This window comes from Corvus moneduloides, chromosome 5 (genome assembly GCF_009650955.1).
Source record: "Corvus moneduloides isolate bCorMon1 chromosome 5, bCorMon1.pri, whole genome shotgun sequence".
NCBI classification, from domain to species: Eukaryota; Metazoa; Chordata; class Aves; order Passeriformes; family Corvidae; genus Corvus; species Corvus moneduloides.
The window spans coordinates 26,625,754-26,637,496 of record NC_045480.1 but is presented as its reverse complement, the minus strand read 5'-3'; the positions used below and the strand labels follow the sequence as shown (position 1 = coordinate 26,637,496).

Sequence of the window (11,743 nt, the reverse complement as noted above, 5' to 3'; positions counted from 1 at the left end):
AGAAAACCTAAGTAAAATGTGGTAAGCTTCATTTACTCTACTGAGTTCTTCTCTTTCTTTTTTAATAGCAGCCCTATCAATGCAAAGAAAGTAAATACTACTACAAGCAGTGACTCCTATATTGGGCTCTGGAGAAACTACCTGATTCTTTGCTGCAGTGCAGCATCTTCTTCAAACTCCTCCACTTCCACAGGCTCTGTGAGATGTTCCCCTCCTGAGACGCTGGCGTCGACCCCTGACAGTGGTTATAGCATTGATTCAAGAGTAGGTCCTTCTAATGCTTACTGTAAAAAAGTCTACATGTTATTGGAAATAGAAACACCAGAGGCTATAATATTATAATTAGAAACTGGTACTGGTATAATTTGTCTGAAAATATTTTTAGGATACATTTGTTTATCATTTGTTTAGAATAGTGTTTTAGTTTGCTTTTCCCTGTCTGTGCTGTGTATGTTTTTAAGGCAAATCTAATCATGTAATGAAAACATTTACCCAATCTCAGAGTCTTGTCTGGCAGTAATAAGGAAATGTTTTGTTCGCTGTTAAAGGGGTGGTTTTGCTGTCATTAGACTTCTGCAGTTCTGAGCAAATAGCCTGTCACTTCAATAACTGAAACAGGGACCTATTCAGGCACGGTGTATCTTGTTATATTTTTCCAATGACAGACATTTTTCTGTCTGCCTTGCTTCATATCATCTGCAGATTTTTTTTTCCCCTCTTCTTTGCTTGTTTTTGCTCATCTCCTTTTTGGGGTCCTGTTAAAGGTACAGTAGACATGAAGATAATTCATGGACTATGCAGCAGATTTTTGGCAGAAGCAGCCCATTGCACTTGTTTGTTACCAAGATACTTTCCCTAAGTCTGAGAAACTGTAGGCTGAAAGCTTTGTTCTCTTTGAGAACCACTAGGGAGTCTAAAGAATTAGACGCCAGAAATCTGCTTTTTCCCTAAGAAGGGCAGATACATTAAACATGCAAAGCATCTTTATGTCATGTTGAGTCATTCATTGTCATCTGACTGTGAAAATTCAGTAATGCAAGAAGTAGTTAATACTACTTTACTATTTCAGAAGATCTTTTCCATGTCTAAGATAAGTTTCACTTTTATAATTTTGAGTCACTGGTCCCGTGTGAGAAGACTGTGAAATTACAGTAGATGTTTTCATGTCACCACCTTGTGGTAACTACTTCATTGTGCTTTACTCTTTAATCTTTTCTTTTTAGATTATTGGCATTCCATCCCCTTCCTCCCTGTTTAAGCACATAGTTCCAATGATGCGCTCTGAGAGCATGGAAATTACAGAATCCCTTGTCCTTGGACTTGGCAGGACCAACCCAGGGGCTTTTAGGTAACTGTTGTCTTTTGTCTGTTTTTATGCTAATTGATTACAAAGCTGGGAAATCGGAGCTCTTTTTTTCTTTCTTTTTTTTTTTACTTTTTTTTCTCTTAAGAATTTTTTTAAAAGCTGTGACAACTGATTGTCATTGTCTTTTCTAGCATTTAGAGGCATGATAGAGATGGTTAGAGGTTGTAAGAATTTTATGTAGAGGTCATGCCTGCATAAAGAAAAAGAAGTTAGTAGAAAGAATAAACAGCTTATTGGTATTAAAAGGTGTCCTGATCTGAAAGAACAGATTGTGTGGACTAATAACATTTGAAATGTTAATTAGAATCAAGTTTGTAAGAGTTGATAAACTCTCCTTACTGGTATTGCCAATTGCTCTTTATGAGGATGAATGAAGAGTGAGAACATCTGAAGGGAAGAAAACCTCCAGGGAAGGCCATCAGATGTTCTCTGACAGCAGCCAATCTCTTATAATGAGAGTTATAAAGTTGTACCATGCATAGCAACCAACTCTGCTTCTGTAGAAGGAACCAGGGATTGCTAATACTGTTGGTTTTGAATGAGATGATGCTTCTCTCCAGTCACTTGTGTCCCGTATTATCACAGATAAAAAGCCAATATTGAAACTGCCAAGTCCTCAGGTGTCGTATTCTTGTTTATATCTCTTGATAATCTTATAATTTTATATAATATCTGACTTTACTCTGCTACCAGGAGTAAAGCAAGACTTTGTGCCATGATCCTGAAGATCTGCTTAACAACTCTAAAGTCTAGAAAAAGCTTTCACAGATAATTTTACCAGAAACGCTTGATTTCTAAATTAGAAGCAACTCATTCAGCAAGTAAAAGTAAAAAATCTGATCATCAGTTTTATAATTTCTCTTTTCAAAATATGTTTTGTTTATGATGGCCAGCTTTTTTCTCTGTCCAGTGCATGTACTCACACCGGATGCTAGCTGTAGCCCACCCTTCACCAGTGCTGCTCTGCATTGATTTGGTGTTTAGCTTTTGTGGGTTTAGGCACGTTCCTCCCCACTTGTTATGTTTACTCTGGAACTTTTTCCATTGTAGATTATAAGTATACGCAATCCACTTAAATGTATTAGAGTATTATTTTTGTTTTGTGTAACTGATAATAAGAACTCTTCTAGGTATCTCTTGATCTCCGTTGTAAGCTGACCCTTTACTATATTTTAGCTCAAAGAGGTTTCTTCCAAATTATTTTCTGTGTTTTCTATATTTGAAAGAAAATACAGAACAATATCTAACCATGCTTAACTTTCTTGTAAGTGAGTACACCACAAAAGTTTGTGCAGCGTTCTGATCACCTTGGACCCATTCTCTGAAGGAGAAACTTTGCCTGAGGTATCAGAGGACTCAGTCATTTACCATGAAAACTTGAAGTGATTTATGCTTTTGATATGTCTCAATTACAGCACCACAGGAAGTAGAAAAATGTGTCCACTCCAAAAAATCTGGAGGCAGTAGTTACTATGTTAACAAATAAAAGTAAACCAAATATATTTTTACCTTAGAATTTTGTCTGCACAGTTCCAGAGTACTGATCTCCTTTCCCTGCCTCCTTTTTGAAGTTGTAAGAGAGTCTTGGTTTGGCAGAAGGAACTGAGTAGTAATAAAGACTGTGGAGCTTCTGAACAAATGGGGAATGTAAGCACAGTGTCAAAACCTGTTTCAGTTTTCAAAGAGGCTGTTCTGACTTGCTCGACTTAAAGAAACAATATTAACAACTAAATGTATCATGATACCTGAAAGAGCATTGTATGATAAGCTGCCAACATCTTCTTTTTCCCCCTAATGATATCTATTTACACCATATGGCTTTGTTAAACCTCGAATATAAAAATAAATGAAAATCATCTGTGATAGAAATAAGACATAATACTTGGAGAATGCAAATTTAGGGATAATTGTTTAGACATTCATTTAATAATCTGCTTTAAATTAGGAAAGTATCTTTCTAGGAAACTTCTCTTTTAAAAGGTACAGGTAAAGAGGAAAACCTGAGGGTCTTTTAACTTACGTTGTAACACTAGTTCCTGAGAAATATCTTTCAGTTGAGATGTTAATTTGATGTTTGTTTTTATCCTTTTAATTATTCTAATTTAGGGAACTAATAGAAGAATTACATCCTATAATTAAGGAAGCACTTGAAAGAAGGCCAGAGGTAATTAAATAGTTTCCATTATACTGAGTACAGTTTTAACTGTCTTTCCACAAAGAGGAAGTGTTAGTTATGTTCTTTACTTTCTGCATGTCAAAACAGTCAGTATAACAGATAAAAAGGTGAAATGTTGCTTTTTTAAATGATGTGAGGTGTTTACATTAGAAGAACTTCATGTTTGAGCTCTCTATTATTTCTGTATCAGAGATTTTGTTTCAAATGATGAAAAAATACCGTAACCTTTTCCACATTCTTTTAATTTCTTTAACCTAATCATAGAATTACACAGTTGTTACTTTGTTATATCATCAGTGACGTTCCCACGATTAGTGGTACCTATGACATAGAATTGAATTTTACTGTCCAACTTTGTTGGGGTTGTCGTTGTTTTAATGAAGCAGGTTGTAAACTCATCTGACTGCTCTAATGAAAAATTTTCCAGTGGAGAGCTTGTTTTACAGCAAGGTTTAGAACTCTCAGTAGGCATTCATAGAATAAAAAAACAAATCCAGAGATGATTACTCAGTATTTTTTGTGGTAACTGTAGTATTCCTATAAGTAATAAATTTATAATTACAGATAATGGGAAAGCACTTCTGTTTCAAAATGTTGCCGTAGTGTAGTGTATTTCGCCAGGCTTGCATATGTATTGGAGAATTGTAGAATATTTTGGGTTGTAAGGACCTTTAAAGGTCACATAGTCCACCCACCGTGAAATGAGCAGGAACATCTTCAGCTACATCAGGTTTCTCAGAGCCCAACCTGACCTTGAATGTTTCCACAGATGGGGCATCCCTCACCTCTCTGGGCAACCTGTTCTAGAGTTTCACCACCCTCATCATAAAAAGTGTCTTTTTTATATCTAGTCTAAATCTACCACTTTTAGGTTAAAACCATTGCCTCTTGTTGTATCACAGCAGGCCCTGCTAAAGAGTTTGTCCCTATCTTTCTTATAAGCCCCTTTTGAGCACTGAAAGGTCACAATGAGGTCTCCCTGGACATTTCTCCAGGCTGAACAGCCCTAGCTCTTGCAGCTTGTCTTCACAAGAGAGGAGTTCCAGCCCTCCTCTGGACCCCCTCCAATATGCCCATGTCCTTCCTGTGCTTGTGGACCCCAGAAGGTAGTACTCCAGGTGGGGCATCACGAGAGTGGAGCGGAGAGACAGAATCACCTCCCTCAAAATATGTAGGAAGACTGCCTTTTGCACTTCACTGTTTCATGTGTTACACTTAGTGACAGGAGACTGACAAAAACCATTGTCTGGATAATACATATAATAGCAAACCTGGTGTATCTCCGAGTTGCAACAGGGAAAACATTTGTTCATTATCTGGTTTATTAAAATTGTGAGCAATTTTGGTAACTTGTCTTAAACGGTTCGCACCTCTGATAACTGATGCCAGCTGTAGTACAGGTATAATAATGCTTTTATATTCCACACTGGTTTTCTACTTAGTTTTTCCTCTGCTTCATTTAATTCTGTGTTTCCTCTGATAAACAGAACATGAAACGGCGCAGGCGTCGAGATATTTTACGAGTACAACTAGTACGAATATTTGAACTGTTGGCAGATGCTGGTGTCATTAGTCACAGGTAGGGGCAGCACGGATGAGAAGTTGTTGATGTTTGCAAATTGTCACTGATATAGTTACGACTCAGTATAACAAGCTTGCAAAATTCATCAATGAGTTTTAGTATACCACTAAATAAATTGACATGGGTTTATAAAACTCAGAATTTTGCTGACTTTCTGATCCCTCTCTCTCCCATGTTCTTTGTCACCGTGTTCTATGTTTTATTTAAAATGCTACTATTCCCCAGGACAGTACTTTTAACAGGCAGTATGTCATGTTCCCTCTTGTTTGTGTGTGCTCAAGCATCGCACCAGTTGTGCAAATCGTGACTATTCTGTGATAATTCCAGGACTTCTGCCTCACTTGGAGTGCTGGTGCTAGTCAGCACATCGTGTGCAGAGAAGACTACTGCTCATTAGTGTTGGAATTTTGAAGGATGCAGAATATTAACTTGATTATTGAGATTTTTTTCCTCAGTTTACCCTACTTGCATAGGGACGCTTTGAAAGAAGTAGGTTTGGCGTATGTTTTACAAGTCCCTTGGACATTTTTTGCTATGCATGTGGAATTGTGTAAGAGCAGGTAGGCTAGGAGATGGTTAGCCCCCTCCTCCCACTCTGTTAGACAATGATACTTAGACATGTATTTGTCAACCTGAACGATGTAATCACTGTGAAATTCTCAATCCTTAAGCAAGCTACTACAGTATATTTCAGAATGTTGCCTCAGAAGCATTGCTGAAATGTCTTTCAGCATGCTGATATATTAGAGTCCAGCTATTAAAATCATACTTTCCCTTATCTTTTAAGGTTCTCACTAGAGGAGGGGGAAGAGACTTTGCATTTGGGGATTTTAATTATTATTTTTAACACTTGTTCCCAGTATAGGAACTAGTTCTGTAGAAGTATGAGTGACCTTGGGTAATTAGGTTTGATTATTAGTTTGCTTTCACTGGACTATTTTATTTTAACACTGGAGCAGAAGCTGGAGGAAGAAATTACTTTGAATCAAGTATTTGCAGTGATGAGGGTGTAGGTATTTTTAAGGATAAAATAAGAATGATTTTCAAATGTTGTATGTAATTATCATGCTATTTGATTTTCTAAATTTATTTTATTTTTAAGTGCAAGTGGTGGCCTTGATAATGAAACACATTCCCTCAACAACACTTTACTTGAGTATGTTGATCTAACAAGACAACTCCTAGAAGCAGAAAATGAAAAGGATTCTGATACATTGAAAGATATCCGATGCCATTTTAGTGCCTTAGTGGCAAATATCATACAAAATGTTCCAGGTATGTACAAATGTAACTTCTGATTACTGTATTAAATATGCAGGATATTTAAAAAAACCAAAACCAACCAAACAGAAACTAAACAAAAAGACACTTTTTATCTGGACTTTCAGAATACTTTTATTAAATTAATTTGTGACATCAGTTTTGAATATAACTTTAGCAGCATGAGTTTTAAGAGAGATTTTTGGTACTGTTTGGCGAAGTCTTGTTGGTTGTCTATGTATTTGAATTCTGTGGACTAATAAATAGCTTGTTCTTGTACACTACTGGCATTAAACAGGACAAACCTACGTCCAGGTATCGTGGTGTTAAAATAGTGGGTCTTTCATGGATTTTCCCTTCTATATTCGTTGTTTGGGTCTGTTTGGGTTACATACTTTGTTTTAAAGAATTACAAGAGGAGTGTGTATAACTGTGGGCTTTTCTTACAGTACACCAGAGAAGAAGTGTCTTTCCACAGCAGAGTCTACGCCACAGTCTATTTATGCTGTTCAGTCATTGGGCAGGTCCTTTCAGTATCATGTTTACTCCCCTGGACAGATACAGTGATAGAAACATGCGAATAAACAGACACCAGTACTGTGCATTAAAGGTATTTTAGCACGTTTGAATTTTGGAAATAGATTGTTATGTTGACGTGGTGTAAATTTGATATTTGGGCTTTTCAGATGTGGTTTTCACATCCATGTTGCCATTCATGACTTAGCGTCTTTTTTTTATTTCTGCTTTATTACTCGCTATAGAAGTTTCTTAAAATTACTACTGAATGTTCACTTCCTGTGACTTTAGTTCTCATTTGCTTAAGTTAAAGGCTTTAATCTAAATGTACATTAACAATGAAACTGGGGTATTAACTCTTCAATATGTCAGCATTTTAGTATTGACCCTTCCTTGTATTTGGAAGTTGAGAAAAATATGAATGAATAATTTCTTGAGTAAAATGTTAAACATTTTTTTACTACCCTTGGTTTTTCTCCCTTAACAGGTTAGAATTCAGTTATCTGATATTTTAATGGACTTGGTAAGAGCACTTCCTGTATCTGAGTTATTAAAATGTGTTTTTCAATTGCTTTCCAAAGGCTATGTCTGCTGTACTGTGTTGTGGCCCTGTTGCAGACAATGTTGGGCTTTCATCTGATGGCTATTTGTACAAATGGCTGGATAATATTTTGGATTCACAAGATAAAAAGGTAATATAGGCAATGTCAACATTGCTTTGCAACTATCAGTGCCTTCAAATATATGTTTTAGTGAGTTTGCAGTCAGATTTGCCTAAATGGTCTAGAGTGACTTAAGCTCAAAGCTGTTTTAGTACTAGTGCAGGGTTTTGCACTGTCCTTCATGTGTATTCGCCCTGTTGAGGAAGGTGGTCCCTAATCACAGCCTAAGAATAAACAGAGTGGAAGAGGAAAGGACAAGGGGTGAAGCACTGTGTATTGATTATAAACTGATCAACTGTGTTAAGTTGTAGTAATAAGCAGGTGTTCCACAAATTTAAAGGAGATGAGATTTTGAACATGAACTCTTGTGTGACTGTAGAGATCCTTGGGGTCCGTTGGAGTTAGGAGGACCAAGCTTTTCATATAAACAGTAAGGCAAGCTTATTGCCTTATTGCCTCTATTGCCCTGTAATGCTAGGACTACATAAAAATACAGCTCCTGTGGACTACTTTAATTCCAGGGAAGATGCAAATCTCCATGCAGATCTGTTCCTTGTATCCCACTGGAATTCCTGCACGTGTTTAAATGCTTCTCTGTACCTAGTGCTTTCAGAGCAGTGTTCGGTGCAAGACATAAAAATAGTAAATAGCTCAAACTAGCCTTGGAACTGAAGGGAAAAAAATGTCAGTAGAGCTCTCTAGTTATTTGTGTCTGTAATTTATGACTGTGTGCAAGTTGAACATTAAACAGTGTGATAGAATTATCTGCTGCTACTTTAAGGTATTGTGTCATTGGTTTTGGATGGAACAGATTTTATGTTCCCAAAGGTTTCACGTTTCTTAAATATTTATTTCCCTATTTTATGCCATTTTGTAAGTTAGTCTTTTTTCTATATTTTTAAATATATATTTACTCTTCCCTAGGTTCACCAGCTAGGCTGTGAGGCAGTCATGCTGCTCTTGGAACTCAATCCTGACCAGAGTAACCTCATGTACTGGGCCGTTGACCGGTGTTACACAGGTTCCAAGCGGGTAGCAGCTGGCTGCTTTAAAGCCATAGCCAGCGTGTTCCAAAACAGGTACTACAGCATTTTTCAAAACCTTCAAACTTCCATTTTCAGAGTGTGTTTTCATGTAGAACTGTGGGGTTTGCTTCTGTAGAGAGGAAAGATCACCGCTGTTTGTGTGTATGTGTTACTAGAGAAACTTCTCCAAATATTATGCTATCCCCTATCATATCCCTTGTAAATTAAACTTCAGTAAATTCAAATGTTAGAAAACCAAATGCAATTTTACTTTTTTCATACTTGCAATTTTTTCCTAGGGATTACCAGTGTGATACAGTGACCCTCCTGAATCTGATACTATTTAAAGCAGCTGATTCTGCTAGGGCTATCTATGAAGTTGCTATGCAACTATTGCAGGTTTGTAAGCTAATTTTGATTATTATTTTTTTCTTTTAAAATAAGAATTGTCCTATATATTAAAAAAAAAAAATCTGTTACTGTTTGGTTGTCTTCAGTAATGAAATACAATGTGTATTTTTTTCTTCTCTATTTCAGTACATAGTTAGGCCAGATCCGTACCTGGCACAAATAGGCTTCCCTGAAAGTGCACCTATTCCATGCACTCAAAACCTGTATTTTCATAATACCTGTTTTTTCAGGAAACAAAACCTGAATCAGGATTCTCTTGATTTGGCCCTGAAACAGTGATATATAGCTCCGTTTGTCCGAAAGCACCTCAGAGAGAAATAAGTTGCTTCCCAAGCCTTCACTGTCTACTGGGGTAGCAGTCAGTTCTCTGATTTTTGCACTATTACCAAACATCTTTTCATCTGTCCCTGTGGAGAGATGACAGTGAAATCTTGTTACCCATTTAATTTACTTTTGTATATTCCTTTCTGAGGTCATTCAGGGTAAGTTTAATCTTACAGGCAGCATTAGTGTGTAAAAATAAATAAATCTGTGCTGATTGTGGCTCAGACCTTAAGTCTTGGAGTTTTTTTCAAAGGTTTTTGCTGTCAGCTAAATTCAACAGTGAAGTCCCCACTGAAGTCACACTGCTATTGATACATCATCCCTATCTTTCTTCTTAAGTTGATACTACTGCTTAAGATCAGCCCAAACTGATTTTTAAAGTATCAGAGTGCTTTAGCCTCCTGCTGCATGTCTACCACATCAAAGATTATGTTGTTCCTATCCATGTCTCATAGATGAGCAAAAATTGGTATTGTTTGGAATGCAAATGTTAAGTAGTATTTCACAATTCATTATAGATGAATTTGTATTTAAGATGGTATTTTGTGAAAGCAGATTTTGGAACTTTATTGCTGGAAACTCATCAAGTGAAATGTATCTAGGCTAGTCTTCTATTAAATTACTACAGTGCTAGCAAATGCTAGCACTGCATAGATAAGAAATATTAAATGAGAGTAGATACATGAACTTAAGTGATTTTTATATAAAAATTTCTACAGTAGCTCTATAGTTAACTTCAAATTCTGAACATTATTGTTGTAGATCTTGGAACCAAAGATGTTCCGTTACGCTCACAAACTGGAAGTTCAGCGGATGGATGGGGTTTTGGGACAGCCTTCCCCTTTACCACATTTGTATTCTATGTCATATTATCAACTGTCAGAAGAATTAGCAAGGACTTATCCTGAGCTGACACTGGCTATCTTCTCAGGTACGATTTTAAAATAAAACAAAAAACTTAAGTCAACAGCATTGTACGAAATACATAATTCTTATTTTTCAATAACTGATTTATATGTAATTCACTAAAATCAGGACAACATCATCATCATACCAAATGGAGACAAAAAAACCGAGTGACAGTTTTTGTTCACTTGTGTTTGAAATATATTCAAGGTGAAAGAAGATGAATCAAAAATATTTTTACTGCCTTTCTAATAACCATGAAAAATCACATTAGAGAAATAATTTGCAATTGGTTTTTAAAATCATTCTTCCATTCTTCTCTCTGGTGTGTTCTTATTTACTGTAGATTGCTTAAATACATTTTTCTGTAGCATTTTTAAACAATTGTAGAATAATTACCTCTTACATCAATTAAAAAAAACTTACTAAGACTAATCTGGGAAGAAAAAATTTTAAGTGTTTTTTTGTCAAACTTGGTACATTTTTTTATGCTGTAGGTTTTCAGTTCCTTCCTCCAATTAAAGGAGTATATATACACATACACACACACACACACACACACGCACACACACATATGCATACTAATGTGATTTCTTCAACATACTGTTGGTCAGCAGCATCTTCAGTTAGCTCTGCTGAAGACCATAGGCTTTTTCGTTATGAAATGGCACTAGTCAGCTAAGCAAAAAAAATCGCATCTGTATCAGCATTACATTATATCAGTATGGTGTGCTGGGCTCATGGTTGTTGTTATCACCAAACCAGTTTTCATTATTGTTTTGGAATTCATGTATGTACCTAATTTTTGAATGGCAGAAGTAAGTCAGAGAATCCAAACAGCTCACCCAGCTGGGAGACAGGTGATGCTCCATTATCTGCTGCCATGGATGAACAATATTGAGTTGGTAGACTTGAAACCTTTGCCAACCATTCGTCGGCAAGATGAAGATGAAGAAGATTCTTTGAAAGACAGAGAAATGATGGTGAACAGTAGACGATGGCTGCGAGGAGAAGGCTGGGGATCACCACAGGCTACAGCTATGGTTCTGAACAATCTGATGTACATGACTGCAAAGGTAAAATTAATTCCTTTATGTGCTTGTCTTGTTTCAGTGGATTTTTCTGTTTAGGATGCAAGAAAATACTGTTCAGAGATACTGTCACCAAGCTTTCAAGAGTTATTGTTCGTATTTGTGGAGGTGCTTTGTATACCCAGACTACATCCTATAGTTTTGAAGTATTCCAAGAAATATGTAATATGTAATATAAATGTTATAGTAATTGTTATCTATAGTAACAATATATAACTGATGTTTTGCAATATAGATGTCTAGCTGGATAGAGAATACCAAGCTGCCTGTATACCTATGATCTCAAAGTGGGGCTTTGGAACCTATCTTGCTACCAGAGGCTGACTGACTCTCCTTCTTCCTGTCATAGCTACTTCCAACAGAGAAGAAGTATTGCTCACATGCAATGCTCCTGCCAATTCATGTTATATGAGAATCCTACTGA

General features: G+C 36.4%; 1 protein-coding gene across 14 annotated transcripts in view; it reads left to right on the top strand.

Moving 5' to 3' along the window:
* FRYL (FRY like transcription coactivator) overlaps positions 1-11,743 on the top strand; it is a 171,242-nt gene that overhangs the window by 108,521 nt on the left and 50,978 nt on the right. For all 14 annotated transcript variants that reach the window (XM_032110470.1, XM_032110468.1, XM_032110472.1 and 11 more), the window contains 11 exons: positions 69-264; positions 1,224-1,348; positions 3,473-3,530; positions 5,030-5,121; positions 6,227-6,399; positions 6,834-6,994; positions 7,482-7,592; positions 8,487-8,641; positions 8,887-8,986; positions 10,085-10,253; positions 11,045-11,304. In XM_032110470.1, coding sequence (XP_031966361.1) covers positions 69-264; positions 1,224-1,348; positions 3,473-3,530; positions 5,030-5,121; positions 6,227-6,399; positions 6,834-6,994; positions 7,482-7,592; positions 8,487-8,641; positions 8,887-8,986; positions 10,085-10,253; positions 11,045-11,304 — 1,600 coding nt within the window. The remainder of the gene's footprint in view (positions 1-68; positions 265-1,223; positions 1,349-3,472; positions 3,531-5,029; positions 5,122-6,226; positions 6,400-6,833; positions 6,995-7,481; positions 7,593-8,486; positions 8,642-8,886; positions 8,987-10,084; positions 10,254-11,044; positions 11,305-11,743) is intronic.